Here is a 21,543-nt window from a genome sequence, read left to right as displayed (position 1 = left end):
GTAGACCATAGTTGGATAAAAAAAGGCCTTAGACTGAAATTGTTTGATAACTCGAGGAACGAGAATTACCTCTTCTTCTTTTTTTCTGACGTAGGGATTCTTGCTGCAGCTGCGGCCATTCACGTTCGTAGGGATCCATGTATATATTAATTATTCTGAATGGAGGTTCAGGATTCTTGGTCCACTCTTTTCCCATTGTGTGATTGTGTGCCCACATATACCATAGGCATAGCTAGCTGTTGCATGCTAATTCGCACCATACAGTTGGCACATGGCATACCGACACCTTTCCATACATCCGTCTCGCCAATACGACGCCGCGCGTACTTGGCACGTAGCCGAAAAGTTGCCCTGTCCGTCCGTCCGTTGAGAGATTACATTTAAAAATCGTTTGCTACTGCAAGCAAGCACGTCCGGCCATCAGCGACCATTGTTCCATATATAACTAACTCTACGAGCACATCCGGCCAGATATGTATATACGTAGCTAGCTCGGTCGGGTCCTGTAATATATATATATATATATCCAACAACTAAAAAGAAAGAAAGTAAGACTACCATTTTGTGTCACAATCGTCGCTCCGTCGGTCCGCCCCTCCCTTGTGATACCGCGCTCGGTTCCATCGTGTGAAACAAAATTTCGACACCCCGCCGTCAATCACGCACCCGACGCGCGCTCCTTCCTTCCCCTGCGGTACGATCGTGCGCTCCTTCCTCCCCTCCCCCGCGCGGTACGATCGTGTCGACCAGTGGCGTCAGGCCGCGTCACCGCCACCGGCCCGTGTCCTCGCACCGCCGTCGCAGATCCGTCGCACCCGACGGTCGCGCGCCACCCACCATCGGCGCGGCCAGCACTGGCCTCGCCCTCGCGCCTCACGCGGCCTTGATCGTTGCCCTCGCCCTCGCTCGCCGGCCCCGCTAGACGTCGCACCCGTGCTATCACCTTCGCCAGCCGCAGCCGCCCTCGCCCGCTGCACCTGCTCTGTGAATCTGTGATCCCGGTGAGCCTTGCGGCCACCAAGGCGCCAGGCCACCGGTTCTCAACGCGGACCGGCCATGGCACCCGATCGCGGGGCTAGGGTTGCGTGCTCACCAACATCCACTCCGTCGCCGCCTGCTTGCTCACCGACATCAAGGCCAACCTCCGAGGTACGTTCGTGCATGGTCGACCGGGTCTCGCCCTCGATGTTCACTTCCGCGTCCGAATCTAATGAGCTCCGGCCATGAGATCAGTTGTGGTGGGGGCGCAGATGCCGAAGGATTCAGCGGACGTAGCAGGGCGCCGTCGCCGAGGACGTCCCTGGATCGGGAGGCCGAAGTGAGCGCCACGGGGCGGGAGCCGGACGTGAAGACGCCGTCGCCGCGTGATGAGCCGATGAGGTACGGGTTCCTGTCACTCTACTCGTTCAATTCGACACTGCTTCATTCAGTCCGGTGCTCGCGCTGTGTTGGTGGATTGGTGGTACGTGGTGACTCACGAGAAGATGAGCTGGGTGCTAAATCCATCCACTTGAGGTGGAAGCAATTGAGCTGTTGTGATGGTGGGATTGGTGGTACATCGTCACTGACAAAGTGGTGAATTGATCAACTTGTGGTGGAAGTGTTGCTGTTCCAGACAATTGAAATGTTACTCGCTTGTGTGCTTCTTTGTTCTCATAGCGGTGCGCAGCAGAATTATGAAGCTCTAAATTCAAGCTTTGTGGGGCTTAGAAAAGTTGAGACCTTTCAGTTAATACTTGCAGTTACCTTGTTACTTATTTTTTGGGCTTCGTCAATGCTCCAGGGTGTGGATTCCATGGACGCATATGGCTGAGCTGAGCTTCTTCTGAGCATTTTTTATATGACGAACTTGGAGGAGTTGGGTGTGTTAAACACAGTCAAATGGAGCATTCATTTCTGGTGAATTGGACCGGATATTGAGTTTGCGAAAGCTGTCAGGGGCAATATTCATGGTTCTATAATTAGTCTATTTTTTATCTTCGTTAAGCCCACAAAAGTCCTCTTTGTTGAGTGCTTAAATTCTCTAATTTATTTTGTTTGCTTAACCAGCTGGATCTTCACGTATAATGCTAAAATCTTTGTGGTTCCAGGAACTAGAAATAAGCCCCTCACTCGGGGAACGAGGATTTCTCAAGCATACCAATTGAGACAACTTGTTCAACAAAGCTGACCTTTCCTCCAACTTTAATAGTTAAACAACTGGTGTCTGCCATTGAGTAAGATCATGTTCCTTAGCAAGCATTTTAAATATGTTCATAATTTTCACAATTTCTGGTTAGTTTAGTTTGGGGTATTTTATATCTATTGGACCATTAAAAAATGAGAATTGTATGCTGATGTTTGAGATTGTTGAAGCCTTGTCTAAACCTGAGGGCAGCAACAAAAGGTCTTTCAGTTTAAGCTCTGAATGCTGCAACCTTTTCACTCTTAAAAAAATCTGAAACGCTCAAGTTATGATTGCTTTTGAGCTTCACTTTTTCTAATTGCTTATGCATTCCTGTGATGATAGTGGGATCAGAACTGAAAAGGCTACCCTTCTTCTGATTGCTTTTGCATTCTATGATGACAGTGGGATCAGAGTTAAAGAAGAAGTCATGTTTTTTTCTTTGGCTACTATCCGACAAACCACATTGGCCTCCACATCATTTTCAGTTTTTCATTATTTTTTATTAAGCAGACAGTACCTACTAATACTAATTTATTTGCTGGTTATTACAATTAGTAAAGGCTTTAGCTCCTCTTGGGCAGTTTCGGCGTCTAACACTAATATAGCAGAACTCCACCAGTGAAGACATTCACTGGAGTCTTTTTAAAATGTATCACCGTCCGACAGTTTAGCTCACCCTGTGCACGTTCTCCTCTTCTTTGTCTCATGTAGCATCTCATATACTGCGTCTGGCATTAGTTTCAAGCAGTCAGTTCGATCCCAGTGATCAGGTAATTTCGCCCACCATTGTTTCATAGTCTCATACTCAATTTGGTTTTAGGCTCGAAGTTTCTCTGTTTCAGTTTGATGGAGCTATGTTAATTATTGTTAACTTTTGTTTTATGTGATGCAAACTAATTTGATCATACAAGTCTATCAATCTGAGTCGGTTGTTCATTGGTCTTTTCATCTTCTTGTCATGAAAATTAACATCATAATTCAGTGGAAAACTTTTGTAAGGTGCCGACTACAACTTTATACAAGAATCCCCACCGGTAATGACAACCAATGCCACTGGAAATTTTTTCATCACTACTTCACTGGTTCAGAGACATTCTATAATTAGACATACTAATTTGACACAATAGTTTACTATGTAAAAATTTCTGTCAAACAGGTAGATAACAGAGTGATACTTCTTGATTTATGTTTATTATGTTTTTTTATATTAGTGCCATGACCTGCCATAAATAATGGGATGAACTAGACTGCCTTGCCATGAGCACACTTCAGTTCTTGGTTAATTGTTTTACCATGCATTTGATAAATGAATCATATTTGACATTTTATTTATTAATGACTATCGCTTTTAATTTTTGTAGGTGGATAGAGTTAGTACTGGAATACGCACATCTTGTAGTTGCTGCCATTGTGGTTAACATTTTACGATTCGTGGCATCAATATTCTGCTGTTCATTGATTCACTTGTTGGAAGTTGTTTGCTTGACATTGCATGGTTATGGTTTACTGGATGGAAGCTGATGAATCCATCCTTTTTTTTAAAAAAAAAATACCAAATATAGTTTCAACAGTCTCTGCAATGGTTTTTCAACAAGGTCTCTTTAATTATTTCCAATAGAGTCTCTGTAATGTGATCTTTTGTGTCATTAGAAATTTTCAGCTTATCCAATACCTGGTAGTGAACATCAGCTTGTAGTGTGGATCAGAGAAAATGATTTAGGCAACATATATGTACTACTTGTTCTATCTTGCGTTTGTGTGATCAGAGAAACTGATTTTGTCGACTCGAGAACGAATAGGCATAGTTTTTTTATTCACTGACATAACAGACCTGCTACTCAAGAACTGGTAATTTATGTTATCCGCTGGGATCTAGGTTGATGACTTTATGTTATCTCCATTTACTATGTGCAGGAAACCATGGAAGAACATGTCCCCATCGGACAAAGTAATGATAGGGATCAGCCATCTGGTAAGGAGCCAAACTATGATATGGAGATGTTAGAGCAACTCCAAGAGTTTGTGTAAAACTACTAGCTAAATTCCTTATTTTAGCCATTATGTAAAATAGAAAAGTCCTAAAAAGAAGAAGAGTCTAAAACAGGCTAGCTATTTTGCCTCTGGTATATTTGAAAACATGCCACATATATCCCTGCCATCCAAATGGTGATAGAGGCTTCCGCAGATGGTGATATATGTACAACAAATATGGAGCACAAAGAGTACGGTGACCGGACGATCAGGCACACTATGAGAAGAAGCTCTTGTCTGGACAGGTAAAACAGGAATTTTTTTTAGGTCCTTGCGTTTGGAGGTTACAATCATAAAGAATTGTATTATATGTGGCACCCTTGTTTTTGCAATATACAATGCTCAGGTAGTCAACCGTGGTGACACGAGCCATGCAGTGTATAAGGAAGCTGAGAGCATGGTGAAAGACACTACCAAGAACGAATGGAAGGGTGCAATGGGCTTACTGTTGAAGGACGGTACCGTCAAGGACGCCGCGTTCTCCATGACTATGTTAATTTCACGAACTTTACTTTTTAGATTAAATGTCACTTTAACGTCGGTATTTAATTTTTACAGTATTGTTATCTTATCGTGTGATCCGTATGTTTTTAGTGCAAAATATTAGCTATCCCGTAGCAACGTACGTGCACACTACCTAGTATATATATTCAAGATACCTATATTCAGGCAGCAGCACAACTCGAGCCTGGTTTCTATATGAGCTCATAAAATTCCTATCACATTGAATGTTTGGACATATGCATGGAATATTAAATATAGACTAATTACAAAACTAATTACACAACCTACGACTAATTTACGAGACGAATTTTTTAAGTCTAATTAGGCCATGATTTGACACCGTGGTGCTACAGTAACATGTGCTAAAGATAGAATAATTAGGCTTAAAAATTCGTCTCGTAAATTAGTATCCATCTATATAATTGGTTTTATAATTAATCTACATTTAATACTCCTTATTAGTATCTAAACATTCAACGTGACATAAATTTTAGAAGCAACTAAAGAACCAAGCAAATACATGTCGAGATATCATGCATGCATTTTGTGCCATCTTGTGTCAGTGATAATTATATCTGGAAAGAACATTTGCATGCATATAGGGTCAGGGTCTATCTCGTTGATCATCTTACCTACTCCTCCAATGCACACCGAACCCGATACGTTTCTTTTTTCATCTGGAACAGTATTTTCCTCTCACAAATTTCTCCCAATTCATCCGGATTCCTCTAAATTCCTCCAAAATTCCTTCGAGCAAACGGGGCCAAAGAAATAGACAGGCCGGTGTGCTCTCGTTGATCCTGTGTATCATCATATATCATGCATGCTGCCTCGTCAAATATAGTACAGCTCAAAATTAGTACTCCTACTTGCTAATTGCATTTGATTATTTCAGGGAATAATTTAATTCCTTTTCTGCCACAGCAATTTAGTTTATAAATAATGGCCCTATTCGCTTGAGCTTATTCAGAACTACTTTTCAACCATGTAACGGTATTTTTCTCAGACAACATTTCAGCTTAAGCATCAGCATGAGCCAAATTTCAGCATTAACGAACAGGATGAATGATAGTGATACTACTAGCTATTTAAATTTTATTGGTCGCTTGATGCTTCGGTTCCATGCATAGTGTATTTTATCTTTTTCCCGTGCTCCTACCAATACCATACAGATATAGATACAAGTACAGTAGAAGTAATCCTTATCCGAACACTTCGATCAGCAGGACGAATTTCAGCCATTAGGGCTTCCCCAGATGCAACGCGGTGGCGTACTGCCCCCATCATCCATGTAGGTGTCCAGGCTCTATGTCATCAGAGTAGTGGTCTCACAGTTGCTCATAGTCTCCTGTAGAGGAGTCGGTAGTCTCAACTGACAAACCGCCTATTCGTTTTGTCATAAATGATCGTAGATTATTTACTACTAATTAATTTGATGTGAGAGAAAAATACTGCTCCAGTTTATAATTCACGATCATATCCGAGCAAACGAACAGCCTGAGAAAGGAGAAACCCCCCGTGAAAAACGTGTTGGGGAGGGGTAGCTGCTTGGGGAGCGGTGAAAGCGGGAAAGGCTGCTGCATGCACTAAGAGCTTCTGACAATAAAGCATTCATCTCCCTGCCCGCGATGGGGATGCGCCTCCCTAGTGTTGGGCGTGTCCTTATATATTGTACTCTTTTTTGTTTGTGAAACTTTTGGTCTATGAATTTTTGTGCATGCGTGCGTGCGTCATGCATGATGAAACTTTCATTGGCAGTTTGTTCATGCATGCATGATGAACGATTTGGTCATGTATGATAAAACTCTGCATGCCACGTATAGTAGGCTAGTACAGTGAAAATTTGACTCTGCATGCGTCAATTTGGAGCATGCAGCTTCAGGTGATATCCATGTACACACATCCAAGAACCTGCTGGCAGAAGCAGAGCCCTTCGGTTCAGTGCTAAGCGATGGGAAACTCTCAGATAGTTTGCAACAAGCTGCAACAGCCCCAACCACTCCGGGGTGTAATCTGACGCAAACCGTGTTCAATGGTACAGTGCTACACTGCTACCCCTGCAATTTACTGCAACTGAAATGTCACTTATTGAATCTCCCTAGGATTGGACGTGTCTCATGTTTTGCCTTGTCGTCGCCAGGGGTCAACGTGCTTGCTGGTATTGGCATTTTCTCTGCTCCTTACACGATCCGTGAGGCCGGATGGGCCAGCCTTGTGGTTCTGGCTTTTTTCGCTGTGGTTTGCTGCTACACTGGAGTTCTACTGAAGTATTGCTTTGAGAGCAAAGATGGTGTGAAAACCTTACCGGACATTGGGGAGGCTGCCTTTGGAAGGATTGGTCGGCTTCTCATTTCTGTAAGTGCTGGTTTCGTTTTTTTTTTTACACAAAAACTATGGGGGAGATCCCCACAGTGCCTTTTTGATTTCATTTATAAAAGAGGGAGTACAGGTACAGGTACAAGTACATACTTACAAAGCTTAACTAAAGGCATCTAGCCAAGCACAAAAGGATGACCTAAGATCATCTTTGAATCTTACAGATTGTAGTAAACATTGACTCTTGAAGTTCGACCACCAAAGTGCTAATGTTGGATCACGTCTTGCAAACACTTTATCATTTCGGACTTTCCAGAGCTCCCATGCTGCTATGAGCGTGGCTTCAGTGAAGAATGGTAACTGGTGGGCAGATCTTGCTTGAATGAATCTGTCCAGGGGATTCAGAGAGAGGTCCCAATTGATTTCAAGCTTGGACCAGCAGTCCTGTGCAAAAGAACATTCAAAAAATAGGTGCTCTATGGTCTCCAGACTCCCTGCTGCGCACATGACACATGTCGGGGTCCCCTGAATGTTTAGATGCCTCCTCTGGAGCATATCTTTGGTGTTAAGACGATCAACCAAAATCAACCATGCAAAGAACTTAACTCGTGGGCTGCTTTTGCATTTCCATATTATTTTGAAAATAGGGTGTGCATCTAGTTCCTTGAAGGCATATGAATAGAACCTTTTGGAGCTATATTTGTCACCCCAGATGGGTGACCAATTGTCGACGCCCTCCTCATCATATTCCATAATCTGCAATTCCTCTTGCAAACTCACAAATTCAGCATAGGCTTCATTAGAGAAAGGTAGCATGAAGAGTGAGTCTAAGTCCTCTGCTTGCATGACCGCATAAACTGAGATTTCCTCTGATTTTGCAAAGGATGCAAGTCTTGGGTATTTTGTTGCAATGATCTGATCATTCATCCAAATATCTCCCTAGAAACAAACTGATTGACCATTGCCAATTGTGCATTTAGCAATGCCTCTGAACAACAGGTTCAACCTCAATATATCCTTCCACCAAAAAGATCCAACCTCCCTGGCTGCATGAGGAACTCGATTTGTATAGTACCTGGTCCATACCATTCTTACCCATGGAAGATCAGCCCTGTTATAGAACTTGCTTAGATGTTTCATAAGCAATGCATCATTCTGCAGCCTAAGATTTATGATGCCTAGTCCTCCTTTTTCCTTTGACAACATTACAGTTTCCCATGCAACTAAGTTCCCACCTTTCTTCTTTTCAGAATTCTCTCTCCAAAGACACTGTTTCCTTGCCCTGTCAATATTCTTAATCACTCCTTGTGGTAGTTTGATGGTGCTCATTGCATAGGTGGTGATAGGTGTAATGGCTGAATTCACCATTTCAAGTCTCCCACTATGTGACAACCAAGTAGAGCAGGCTGATAATCTTCTTTCCACCCTATCCATCATAGGAGCTAGGTCCTCAATTTTTGGCTTGGTAGTCCCCATGGGCAAACCAAGATATGTGAAGGGCATTGATCCAATATCACACCCAAAAGTGTTTGCAAGGAGGACCATCTTCTCTGGAGTGACATTGATAGGGTACATTTGGGATTTTCTATAGTTCACCTTTAACCCTGTCGATTCAGCAAAGCTATGGAGTATGGCTTTGAGAAAAAATATTTGCCTAGCATCAGCTTGTAGCAGCAGCAAAGTGTCATCAGCATATTGCGCTATAGGAAAGTCTTCTTCTGGTTGTGGTAAGGGCTTACATAGCAGGTTCAGGTTGCAGGCATGGTTGACAATGATCTGAAGAAGTTCAGCAGCCAGCACAAATAACAATGGTGACAAAGGGTCACCCTGTCGAACCCCTCTCTTACATTTATAGAATTTACCAGGGATGCCATTTAGAAGCACAGCTGAAGAGCCAGATGATAGTATATTGTGCACCCACTGAATCCATTTATCAGGCAATCCTAGGTGAGTCATCATCTGAATGATAGTGGAGTGTTCAATTGTATCAAATGCCTTCTCAAAATCTAACTTCAATATTATTATCTCTCTTTTTGACTGGTGGCACTGGTGAATATATTCATAACTCCATGCTAGACAATCCTGTATGGTTCTTGATCTGATGAACCCATACTGGTTCTGGTGAACTAATCTCAGAATAACTGATTGGAATCTGTTGGCTAATATCTTTGTTATGAGCTTAAGAGAGATATTCATCAATGAAATAGGCCTGAAATCATTCACAGTCTCTGGGCTATCTTTCTTGGGTACCAAGGTGATGTATGATGTATTGATGCTCTCCAGGCTGATGTTGTTGTGATAGAGAGACCAACACAATCTGTAGAAATCCTCTTTAATCAATTGCCAACATTTTTTTAGAAATAACCCATTGAATCCATTTGGCCCTGGAGCTTTGTCTGGAGGCATACTTTTGACAATTTGGTCAATTTCATCAATCATGAAAGGTGTAACCAAGCTGTCAAGGTCCTCAACTGGCTGAATCATTTGTGGGAGGTCAAAAGTCATTGTAGGTGATGTTGTGGTACCCATTCTTTGTCTGAAAGAGACCCATAGAAGACCTGCTTTGCCTGCATGGTCTTGTATCCATGCTCCTTGATCATTTTTTAGCTGCGCTATTGAATTTCTTCTGTAAGATATAGTTGTCATGCCATGAAAAAACTTGGTGCATTCATCCCCAAACTTCATTCTGTTTACTGTATATCTATTGCGCCAGTATATGTTCTTACATTTGAGCCATGTTTTTAACTGAGCTTTGACTGCAATTCTCAGGTTCATTTCAGGATGGTACAGGCCTCTGATCCTCCACTGAATCTAAGGTGCTGATGACTGCATTACAATTGGATATCAAAAGTTGGAGATTGGAAATTTTCTTACTCCACTGTTTCAACCTTGCTCTCAGGCTTTTAAACTTTGATGATATGTTTGTGGCACTGTCCATCAGGAATGCAGAGTTGGCCCAGCAGTCTTGCACTGTTTCAATAAAATCATGTTGTTCTGCCCAATAATTCTCAAAACGAAATATATTAGCTTTAGGTATTTTTGTCCCAATGCAGATTTGACATGGCAAGTGATCAGAGGTTATCTTAGCAAGTGGCAAGACTTCTGTATTTGGATACTCAATAGTCCAATTTGCTGATGTAAGAAACCAGTCTAATTGTTCTAATAATGGGCTATCCTGCATATTACTCCAAGTATATGCTCTACCTTTCAATGGCAACTCCACCAGGCCCAAGTGACCAATTGCGTCATTGAATATGAAGGTGTCATTGAGATCCCCCCTGATCTGTTCCTGTTGCTAAGTGACCGATAGAAATTGAAATCTCCTAGAAAAATCCAGTTTTCTTTGTCCTCTATGTCCTGATTTCGAAACCACTCAATGAACTCTGATCTAGCCGGTTCATCACAAGGACCATAGACTGTAGTTAGTTTCCAAACTTCATTAGTGTGGGCAGACTGAAACTGCACTGTGATGCCATATTGCCTTTTTTCTAACACGTTACCAGCAAAAATTGAGCTGTTCCACAGCACAAGTAAACCTCCTGATGCTCCAAGTGAAGGAATATAATCAAAATTATCAAACCTTCTCGGTGCAAATTTTCGGATGTACTGCATATCAAAAACCTCTCGCTTTGTTTCTTGTAGACAGATGATAGAACAAGAACTCTCTTCTATTTTATTTCGCACTGCATCCCATTTATCTGATCGATTTATGCCCCGAATGTTCCAGCAAAGAATGCTCCAATCACGTGTATTCATTGATAACAAATTTATGGGGGTAGCTCTCACTGACGTCACTAGGATCATCAGCACAGGATAGATATGAATCATAGCGAACATGAGCATTGTGATCAGCTTTAACTGAAACCAACACAAAATATAGGTTGTTCCAACACAGGCACATCGATAGCACGATAGGATAATGGACTTGGTTGGAAACAAAAATGATCTTCTGGCCCATAGAAGCTCCAGTGCTCTCCATCCGCTTCTTCCCTTCTTTACTGTTCTTCGTCATCTTCATCGGGAACAAATGGAGGAGGCGCCTGTAACAGCGCATCGTCAGTGAGACCGCTAGGGTCAACACCACATTGTATACCCCATCCTTTGAGAATAGAAGTCGAGATGGGTTTTATCTCCCCTGTGACTTCATCGACTTCTACCACCCAATTCTTGCTCCGCTTAGAGGGCTCTTTATCGATTCTGACCGGGCGGAAACCCTCCTTGTCTGACGAGAGGCGAGTGCTGCGACGCACAAATGTTTGGGTTAGAGGTGTGCGTGGATCAGAGATGGAAACAAGATTTGGGAGGAGCATATCCTTGCGTTTCTGAGGAGCTTGGTTGCCATCAGCCTGGCCCATGCTGCTTTCTGGACCAGGCCTGATTCCCTCAATTTGAATTTCAAGATTAGATGGGCCAGAAGCGCACAAGAAGAGTGTATCAGTCGGGGTGAGATCAGGGATGACAGGAGCTGAACTCTCGGGTAACTCATCTTCAGACATCATCGCAAGCATAACAGGGCTGGCAGGGATAGAGTTCTGAACCCAAATTTGCAGATCCACCTCCTCATGTACAATCCCCATAGCATCAATGGTCAGTGGAGGACCAATCTTGGATGCTGCAAGGGCCAGTGCAATACACCGACACTCCATGAAATAGGGAAAAGCTCTCAACAGTTGCACAGCAGGAGCAGGGCGCCATACTACAACTGCCACACCAGATGCTTCAGGTGGAGGATGGTTCACCCTTCTGTTCTGACCACCTAATCTGGTTGCATCTTCATTTTCAACAGGATGTGCAAATCTAGAGGTGTCAATGGTGATAGGCCTGTGCATCTGCTGTTGGCTTCTCGAGCTGCTTGCCCCATCTACAAAAATACCCCTAAGGGTGAACCTCAGAGGTACTGCATTTGAGTTATAAAGCATATCTGCTGCCCTCTGTCTCAGTTCAGTATCACTCGGGAGGCCATTTTTGTGGAGCATGAGCATATTTGCACAACGGGTCTGTGAAGCAACAAAGCGAGCATGATCCTCCATCTGAGTTGAGCTGGCATCACTTGGAGATGAGCTTCCATCATTTGTAGCATTGTTTCCCAAAACATCCTCAGGACAGATGTCGAGGACCTCACCACGCTGAAAATGTGGCGATGAGGGCGGATGTAAATCATCAATAGCTTGTTTCTATCCTGAGAAAATAGAAGCCGAGTGGTCTGGGAAATCAGCTTGAAAGTCAAGGTCGAGCTGGAGGTCTTTGTCTCTCGGAGGTTTCGGTTGCCAAATGAGATTGGGTCTGCTACGGGATAAGCATATTTTTTTGATGTGGCCAAAATTGTGGCAGGCCCAACACCGGAGCATACCAGGACAGTTCGGGCGAGTGTGGCCCATGTTCATGCAGCGAGTACAAGGTCCAGAGACGATCTTGAGTTTTGAATGGTCAGCATCGCCTGCAGCGGGGATGTCTCCATGCCGTTGCATGTCCCGTGGCTGCTCAAAATATGTGATGTCTCCCTGCCGCTGCATGTCCCGTGGCTGTTCAAGATCTGAATACCGATGAACATGATCATGATCTGCATGAAAATTCAACTTGGCATTCCCAAAAACCAGACGATCAGAAGGTTCAGAGACGTTGCATGAAACTTTCACTGTAAAGGCTCCAAACTTGAGATGCCGTGGAGGAGAGCATTTGGGAGAGGACTGCTGGACCAGCTGTTTAGCAAAACTAACTTTCTTTTGGGATTTTGAAGCCTTAGCAGCAGCCTTTTTTGAACTGCGCGACAGGACCTTTGTCCATTCTTTTTCTTGCTCGATCTCCCATGCATGCTTCTCACGTTCCCAGTGGGGTGTGCCATTGTTCCAAAGATGAAAATAGATATCAAACATGTTGGTAATGACTCTGCGGAGTTTGTAAACAAAGAAGCCAACATCTTTCGAGAACACCGAGAACCGAAAATGATTGTTGCTTAGGAATTGAACATGAAAGTCCAGAGCTTTGCCACCCAAACAGGATTGCAGTGCCAGAGCAACCGTATCCTCAGTCAGGCGGAACAGGAAACGACGGAATGTGACCAGAAGGAAGAACGAGCCATTGGGAGTGGGATAAGGATGATGTACCGGAGACTTGTAGCGCCGTTGAACCTCATCTTGGAATTCCAGACCAAGATTGAAGTCCAAATGAGGAGCCAAATCCGAGGAGGATCCCATGGTTGGTTCACTGCAGTTGACTGAAGCATTTAGCCAAACACTTGGTGTGCAGTGAAAGTGCTCACCATCGCAGAGTTGCCTGCTGATAAATGAAAACGCCTGATGGCGAGCACTTCACATCACAGAGGAGATAACATGAGGACGCCGCGGACGGAAGCAGGATTGACGCCGAGGTCGATGGAGTCCTTCCCGGCGGCGGTGGCGAGCACGTGCGACGTGAGCGTCACGAGCAGGGTCTGGCTACTGATTCCCTAAGTGCTGGTTTCGTTAGCACGAATGTTATTTTATTGCACAAAATTTATAAGTAGATTGGATTTGAGGACGCGTGAGCACTGAGCCACCACATGTTCTCATTTAAAATTCAGTAAAAAAAACAGTCAGTTGTTTCTACATTCCCTTTGGCACAGATAAATCATATCTACCGAAATCTCCAAGACTAACCATTTGATGTTTGTGTTTTGTCTGTGCAGATAGTTCTGTATACCGAGCTCTATGTAAGAAACCCATTTTGCCTGGCTTATATTTTGCATAACTTTTTTTTTATTGCTGTTGTTTGTGGTTAAATACAGGACTGCATTCTTTTCACATTCGAATTATCTATGCTTTTTTACTGCAGTCCTTTTGTGTGGAGTTCATTATTTTGGAAGGTGATAATCTGGCGTCAATTTTCACGAGCACCACTTTCGATTGGAATGGGATTCATGCCGATGGGAGGCACTTCTTTGGAGTTTTATTTGCTCTTGTTGTCTTGCCCAGCGTGTGGTTGCGGGATCTTCGAGTAATATCTTACCTTTTAGGTCTCGCTGCTCTCATCCAACTTCATTTTTTCAATTTCGTCATGCATATTATAACTGATTGATTGATCCTAATTATTCCTTCAGTGGGTGGTGTGTTTGCAACTCTTCTGGTTTTCCTATCTGTTGGTTTGGTTGGTGCTATTGGCAACGTAGGGTTCCATATGGCAGGAAAAGTAGTGAAGTGGGATGGTATACCATTTGCAATTGGGATATATGGTTTTTGCTACGCTGGACACTCAGTATTTCCAAATATCTATCAGTCAATGTCCGATCGCACAAAATTCAACAGGGCACTCTACATATGGTATGTAGATAACCATATGTCAATTTGAACTGCATTGTGATGGAAGTAACTCTTGTTGTTCAGTAATGATTTTCTCATTGCTATGTATAATCGTGCTGTTCAGTTTTGCAATATGCACGGCAATTTATGGTGCTATAGCTGTTATCGGCTACCTCACGTTTGGAGGTAAGACTCTGTCACAAATAACTTTGAATCTTCCAAAAGATTCATTTGCGTCAAAAGTTGCACTGTGGACCACGGTAACTATTTTTTTGTTGGTTGCCCTGATTCAATTAATTGAGAGCGCTTTGTGTTCCTTCATATATACCCTCATTGTGGCTTTTTTTTGGTTTCAGGTGATCATTCCTTTCACAAAGTATCCTTACACATCTTAATTATCACTTCAGAAACTTGAGGGTTTTAGGACTGCGTTGTGTTTCTGAAATTGTCTGTCTCCTTTAAGGGATTGCTTCATCTTTAACTGCTTGCAGATATTCTTTGGTGATAAACCCATTGGCTCGGAGTATAGAAGAGTTGCGCCCAGCAGGGTTTCTGACAGATAGAGTCTTCTCTGTTACGCTGCGGACTACCCTTGTTGCATCAAGCGTATGCATTGCCTTTCTCCTGCCATTCTTTGGTACGTAACTGACCCATTATGCTTAAACGTGGAGTCCTATCTGCATCTGTAGTTATCAATAACTTTTGTATGTTTAACCTTGTTAACATATTAAAACATAGTCGTCTTTGATGTTCAGAAATCTTGAGAAAACATGCTTCATTTTAAATTTTAGAAACAATTTGATCTTTATTTGCTCATATTAAGCAGGTTCATAAGCTATAGAATGAAAAATGATTCTCGGCTGTTAAGGAAGCATATATATACAAGAGTTTTAATTTTCTTATGCAGTGAAAATACTTTCTAAAAATACACAGGAGACCTATGCATCTTCATTTTTTTTCCTGGTTTCTTGTGAATGTATAACATGTGATTCTGAGTTGTATTGCGCATCCTAGGTCTTGTGATGGCTCTCATTGGATCTCTTCTTAGTATACTCGTGGTAAGTTGCTTCTCTTCAGTTTCACTACTTGTCTGGCCACGGTAGTATAATTTGGGCACCAATTCTTTTTTCGAAATAGGACCTTAATGGCCATGCTAATCGCCCTGTTCTGCAACATTACTTCTACGGTCCCTACAGCTAACGGACAGTGTTTTTTCCTCACACATTTCAGCATAAGCCAAAATGCATGAAAACAAAACTGTCAAGTCAAATATAGTTCCTACTGAAACAAAGCTAGCTAGATTCTGAAACCTCGTTCTACATAACATTTTTATAGAAAAAACGAAGGCGTTCTATATATCTGATGAAAAGCATTGTGATAACTAACTGAAGAAACACGCAACAGACGAGTTTGTCGTTAACACTGCATCTGCATGATTGCCTGTCATTTTCAGGCGCTCATAATGCCCGCCCTGTGCTTCCTGAAGATCGCTCGGAATAAAGCGACACGCTTGCAGGTAAACACCTGGGGCTCTCGAGACAGTACATGTACACAACGTCGTTCATGCTCTAAGACTAACACCTGCTTATTTGTCACTCCGATCCGTCGCCGCTACCGAAGGTCATCGCAAGCGTCGTGACCGTGGTTCTGGGCGCCGTCTGCGCGGTTATTGGGACGTACAACTCCATCGCCAAGATAGCCAAAAGCTACTAGAAAGTGCAACGTCCAAATTAAAGACCAAGGTCTGCCATGGCCCGGCCGCCGCGCCTGCACAGGGCGCCATCGTGCCCTGTGTCTAGGCCCCTCCCTTGTATGTACTGCACCGTGCATGCAGAAATGCGAACTGTATTCGGTCTGTTCGTGGCCCGTCCCGGCCTGTACAGGGTACCATCGTGCCCTGTCGGCCTGCAATGCAATAAGAGGGCACCTCTGTGCGTGCGTGACTGTGTTTTATGAAGACCTGGTGTTTCTGCTCGCATTTCCATGAATTGTGTTTCTGCCATGAAGCCTGTTCGGCCGTAAACGATCGTGGATTATTTACTGCTGGCTGATTTGGTGTGAGAGAAAAATACTGTTCCCGGCTGAAAATTTACGACCGTTTACGAGCAAGCGAACATGCTGATGGCCCGGGACTGTGCCGTGCCGGCGGGCGGCGGTTACCGAGGTCCGAGGCTAGCTTGCAGCCGCGGTCAGGCGTCGCGGGGGCCAGGACGTAGCAGTTTGGGCGTGGCCGGCCTACCGAAGAGCTCCACCAAATAGGGCCTTTATATATCGAGAGCAAGTAGGATTCTTTCATCACATAGGAAAACATATATGGACAATACTAACTTCCTACTATCAATTTCTTTGGAGAATATGTCAGAGCGAGCACACGCACAACATGAATCAGACTTACCACGTAGTATTTGTAGAACATAACCATATATAGGCAAAGAAGCGGTATAGCAAGACATGAATACTTTGCTGGGAAAGCATAAGGCCTCATCAGCATTGCTGCAATTAGAAGCTGCCAATGATTCCACAAGGAAGCCTATGAACCTTTTCTTCAATCGTCCTTCAATTCAACTGATATGCCCTCAAACTTCCTTTTGATGTCCACGAACTTATATAGGGTGTTTGGTTTGAGGCGCCATCCAATCCTAGAAGAGGTGGTGCATCATGAGTTCATTCCTCAAATTTTGTCGAATGACTCCATTCCTCGTACTAGTACTAGTAATAATTACTAGTTTGTGAGGAATGAGGTGATGATGCATCAACCTATTCCATTCCACAAACAAACAAAAAAATGAGAAATGAGTAGATGATGGACCACATCATTCCTCAAACAAAACACACCCATAATGTTCCAGGTTGCTACACTTTTGTTATTGCTCTAGTTCCTATTTGCTAAAATGATTTAATTGTAAACTCCAGATAGCCAGATAGGAGTACAAGCTACCATCAAGGGGAAAACTTGTTGCACTCACCATCCTCTACCAAACGGCGGAAAAGGAACCTCCCAGTTGCGCGGGTGAACCTAGAACAAGCACATCCACATTAAAAGTCCTGTTAAGATCCATAAAGCTAATAGTTAGCTCTCCTTGAATCCAAACATGTCTAGCTAATTGTTAGTTAAATACTCAACTAACAACTATTTCATAGTTGGACCAAACTAGCTAATAACAGTTAATATTATCTATAAACATTAGTCTATTAGCTAGCTAACTACGTGTTAACAGCTAATAGATCTAAACAAGGCCTAAGATGCCCCGTCGGTTGATCCAATTATGACCGGGTGATCAAACAGATGCTAGAGCCTTGCCCTCGGAGGGGAGTTGGGCCGAGTGATATAAGTCATGGGCCTCTTTTTCTGTCTTGATGGGCTGCACTCTGTTTCATCCTTACCGCAAGTCTTATGCACAAAACCTCTGATCCTCTCACCTCAAAACCCTAACGTCCGTCCCCAATCCACCTCCCACCGCCGTCCCGCACCAAACCTCCATCCACCCCGAGCCGAGCCGACGACGACGACGCGCCATGAGGCCTCTCGATGAGAAGGAGACGACGCAAGTATTCGAGAAGCTGTTCAAGTTCACGGGGCCCAACCTGAAGCACCTCCTGGAGCGGCCCGCAGTGGAGGGCCCCGACGCGGAGCCCGGCCGCTACTGCCTCCGCCTCAACCGCAACCGCGTCTACTACGCCTCCGAGGCCCTCGTCCGCCGCGCCACCGCCGTGTCCCGCCCGCGCCTCGCCGGCGTGGGGACGCCCATCGGCAAGTTCACCCACCACGGCGCATTCCACCTCACGGTCCACGCGCTCGACCTCCTCGCCGCGCACGCGCGCCGCCGCGTCTGGCTCAAGCCCGACACTGAGCGCTCCTTCCTCTTCGGTAACTCCGTGCCCAAGTCCTCCCTCGCGCGCATCACCGAGAACACCAAGGCCGGGGACGGGGTGGTCGTCATGTCCATGGCCGACGTCCCGCTCGGGTTCGGCATTGCCGCGAGGTCGGCGCAGGACTGCAGGAAGGCCGACACCAACGCCGTCGTCGTGCTGCACCAGGCGGATGCCGGGGAGTACCTCCGCAAGGAGGAGGAGCTCATGTGAGGTGTGCAGAGGCTTGGCTGATTAGGTCATATTCATGAGTGAATTATGGAAAATTGTGCCTTGTTGTGGTGTTCCAAGGCTTGAGGCATATATCTATGTACTGAATGGTTAATTGTCGTTATGAGATGTGATGATTGCTATCGCTAGATTTCACCTTTAGCAACCGGTTCTGCTTCTAGGTGAATATCTGATTCAGTTGTCCTCAGAGAGTGCTAGGGCCTTGTTTAGCTGGAGGAACAGGCTTGCTCTTGAATGGTTTTGTTCATCATTTCATTGGGTTCATCTGAATGGCATGACCTTACATCTTTTATTCAATTGACATTGTGTCCATATAGAATGGTACGGGAATGGATCAGTTCATACCATTCCTCGTCAAATCAGAAGGTTAGGCATAAAATTTAGGATATCCTAGGACTTGCCCATTCCGCAGACTAACACCTCATACATTATTGTTATGCAACTTTTCAATCCTTAAGGTTCATAAACTCTATATAGGATTTAATGATTCTTTGGTTTTCATATACAAATGATGTCAATAGTGCCATGGCAATTGCTTCTGCTGCTGGCAATCATGAAAATAGAGTTGATGGTCTTTCTTCAGTAAAAACAGTACTGGATTTTAACTTCCGAAGTGTGAATAATCTACTAAGGCTTGTGCGGATTTCAATGGAGTTGGTCAGCTGCTGAGGTGTTCAGAATCTGAGAAAATACCATCCGATGGAGGTTCCTGTTGGATGTTTAATCCAATTAACTTCGTTCTTGATGAAGTAGCATGAAGCTGAATAGTTCAACAGTGCAAAAGCATATGTCTTCTCATTTGCCCTCGCTGGTCAATTTGTACCGAGACTGATCATGGAATTCTTCTTCCTTTTTTACTTTGATGGCACCCAATTAGTATACATAGTTGCATATCCACTTGGATGATTTTGTTAGTGAGGGACGCAAGTGAAGATGAGCTTCGCACTTCTCAACACCTCAAAGCTTGTGATAGTTTTGAGGAAGAAGGATGTTCTTGCGCTTACATTGTTATCTGGAAAGCGGTTTGCTCCTCAGCATTCTCTTTCTACATAATGTAAATTATTATGTGAATCTCCAATCAAGGCTGGTTTATGGCTGCAGAGTTTTCCTCTGAGCAGGACAAGATGATGTGTCGCCAGTTGACAATTTTGATGGTAACTCTTAGTTAAGGACAAATGAATTCTGTGTCTTTTTTTAACTGCTACTCCTTGATTTGGTATCTTTATTTTTGAGCAGAGAGAGGGGACAGCAAAGCGAACTAATTGTGCTAACCAAGAAATCGGCTAGTAGTTTTTTTTCTTCCTTTTCAATCTTGCCATGTCGTGTCTTCTGGATAAAGTTCATGCAGGTATCTTTACTAATATTATTATCGTTAATTAATGGGATTGTACATATCTATATTTGCTCTTTCCTTAAAGTAGTGTAAAATGAAATTGAGTTCTAGCTAGTTTACTGAATAGATCTGCTGCTATGGTGCAAAGTACAAAAGTGACCAGTAAGAGTATTTGCCGATACTACGTAAATCATTATAGACTTATAGGTAGGGAATACGGACGGATATCACCAATATTATATTTGTTTTCATATTTCTGTCCGGATTCGGATTCGAATACGGATAGTGTCAACTATGTCGGATAGGATACGATTGGATATCGACATCATAAATATGCGATTTGAGTATTCGGATACGGATGCGATATCGGATGTTGGATATCCGGACTCGGATACGGACAGATCTCAACCCCTCTAAACGGATTCAGTTTCGAATACGGTCGGAAAATATCCGTACCGTTTTCATCCCCACTTATAGGGTATTGTCTGACCTTGAATTTATGCCGTTTTGTTTCCTTTCGCTCAAATCAGAGTTAAACAATTTCTCCATTCCGTATGGCCTGTTTTTGTTTGTTGTAACTTGTTTTTCTTAGAATTAAACTTCAATGCTGCATGCACAATCAGTTACCTGAACTTTAAAGTTGTCTCATCTTTCCTAGTCGGTTGCTACTCGATCACAGTGTCGGTACAGAGGGCCAATGTATCAGGCGATGATACATCCAAATGGTGGCTAACCACGGTGTACGGGCCGCAGGAACACGGGGATAAGATACTCTTCTTGGAGGAGTTGGAGGCCATCAGGGACGTCTGCCAGGGTCCGTGGGCGATAACCGGAGATTTCAATCTCATCCTGAATGAAGCGGACAAGAACAACGAGCGGATTGACAGAGCCAACCTTCGGAGCTTCAGGCGGACGGTGGCGACGCTAGAACTCCAGGACCTGCACCTCCACGTCAGGTGCTTCACCTGGAGCAATGAGCGGCGCTCGTCCGGCTTGACAGAGTTCTCGTCTCGCTTGACTGGGAGAACATGTTTCCCAATGCACACCTCGCGGGCTGGGATCTGATGCATCGGACCACCGCGCTTTGCTGCTGCAGACGAACCTGGGTCAAATGAGCAAGGCCATTTTGGCCCAACTTCGATTACCACAGTGACACTATATCGGTGCTCGGACCTCGCCGTCTACGCCGGGGATTCCTCGCTCCTCGGTACTCGAGCATCGCCAGCGACGCCGGGGACTTCTCCCTCTTCGGTGCTCGGACATCGCTAGCGACGCCGGGGACTCCTCGCTCCTCGGTGCTCGGTCATCGCCAGCGACGCAGGAGACTCCTCGCTCCTCGGTGCTCGGTCATCGTCAGCGACACCGGGGACTCCTCGCTCCTCGGTGCTCGATTATCGCCAGCGACGCCGGGGACTCCTCGCTCCACGGTGCTCGGTCATCACCAGCGACGCCGGAGACCCATCGTTCCTCGGTGCTCCCTTGCTGCTCGGATCTCGCTACGTCTCGTCGGTGTGCTATCAAGCTGCTCCATGTTATTCGGATCAGGGTGCTGATCTTAGGCAACACGTCTGGGTCTCGATACGCGCATGTCAGATGACGTCGGCAAGCTTTCAGACTTCTTTTCTTTTGACCCTGCTACAAGATTTATTCTTCATCTTCCAGCAGGCTCGGGGACTAAGTGGGCACAGTTCACCTTGCGGTGAATGTGCTTGTTCTCATCTCGAGGCTACGCCCGAGGAATGGCTGTATGCTCGGCTGGTCTTCTACTTTCTGACCCTGGCACCACGCGTCACCTACTGTCAGGCTCGGGGACTAAC

The 21,543-nt window shown here is 44.4% G+C and overlaps 1 protein-coding gene and 1 pseudogene across 1 annotated transcript; both read left to right on the top strand.

Annotated features, from left to right (window-relative positions):
- The first annotated feature begins 1,210 nt into the window (after nucleotides 1–1,210).
- Nucleotides 1,211–16,005, top strand: LOC136466226 (amino acid transporter AVT1A-like). Its single transcript, XM_066464643.1, has 14 exons — nucleotides 1,211–1,380; nucleotides 4,082–4,139; nucleotides 4,545–4,656; nucleotides 6,579–6,737; nucleotides 6,843–7,057; nucleotides 13,683–13,706; nucleotides 13,829–14,009; nucleotides 14,094–14,313; nucleotides 14,417–14,552; nucleotides 14,649–14,668; nucleotides 14,784–14,929; nucleotides 15,307–15,350; nucleotides 15,746–15,808; nucleotides 15,913–16,005. The coding sequence occupies exons 1-14, from the start codon at nucleotides 1,211–1,213 to the stop codon at nucleotides 16,003–16,005; spliced, it is 1,641 nt and encodes a 546-aa protein (XP_066320740.1).
- Nucleotides 16,006–17,714: 1,709 nt separating this feature from the next.
- On the top strand, nucleotides 17,715–18,703 carry LOC136464668 (uncharacterized; annotated as a pseudogene).
- The last annotated feature ends 2,840 nt before the right edge of the window (nucleotides 18,704–21,543 follow it).

This window comes from Miscanthus floridulus, chromosome 7, assembly GCF_019320115.1.
Source record: "Miscanthus floridulus cultivar M001 chromosome 7, ASM1932011v1, whole genome shotgun sequence".
Classification (NCBI taxonomy): domain Eukaryota; kingdom Viridiplantae; phylum Streptophyta; class Magnoliopsida; order Poales; family Poaceae; genus Miscanthus; species Miscanthus floridulus.
This window is presented reverse-complemented; position numbering and strand designations above follow the sequence as displayed.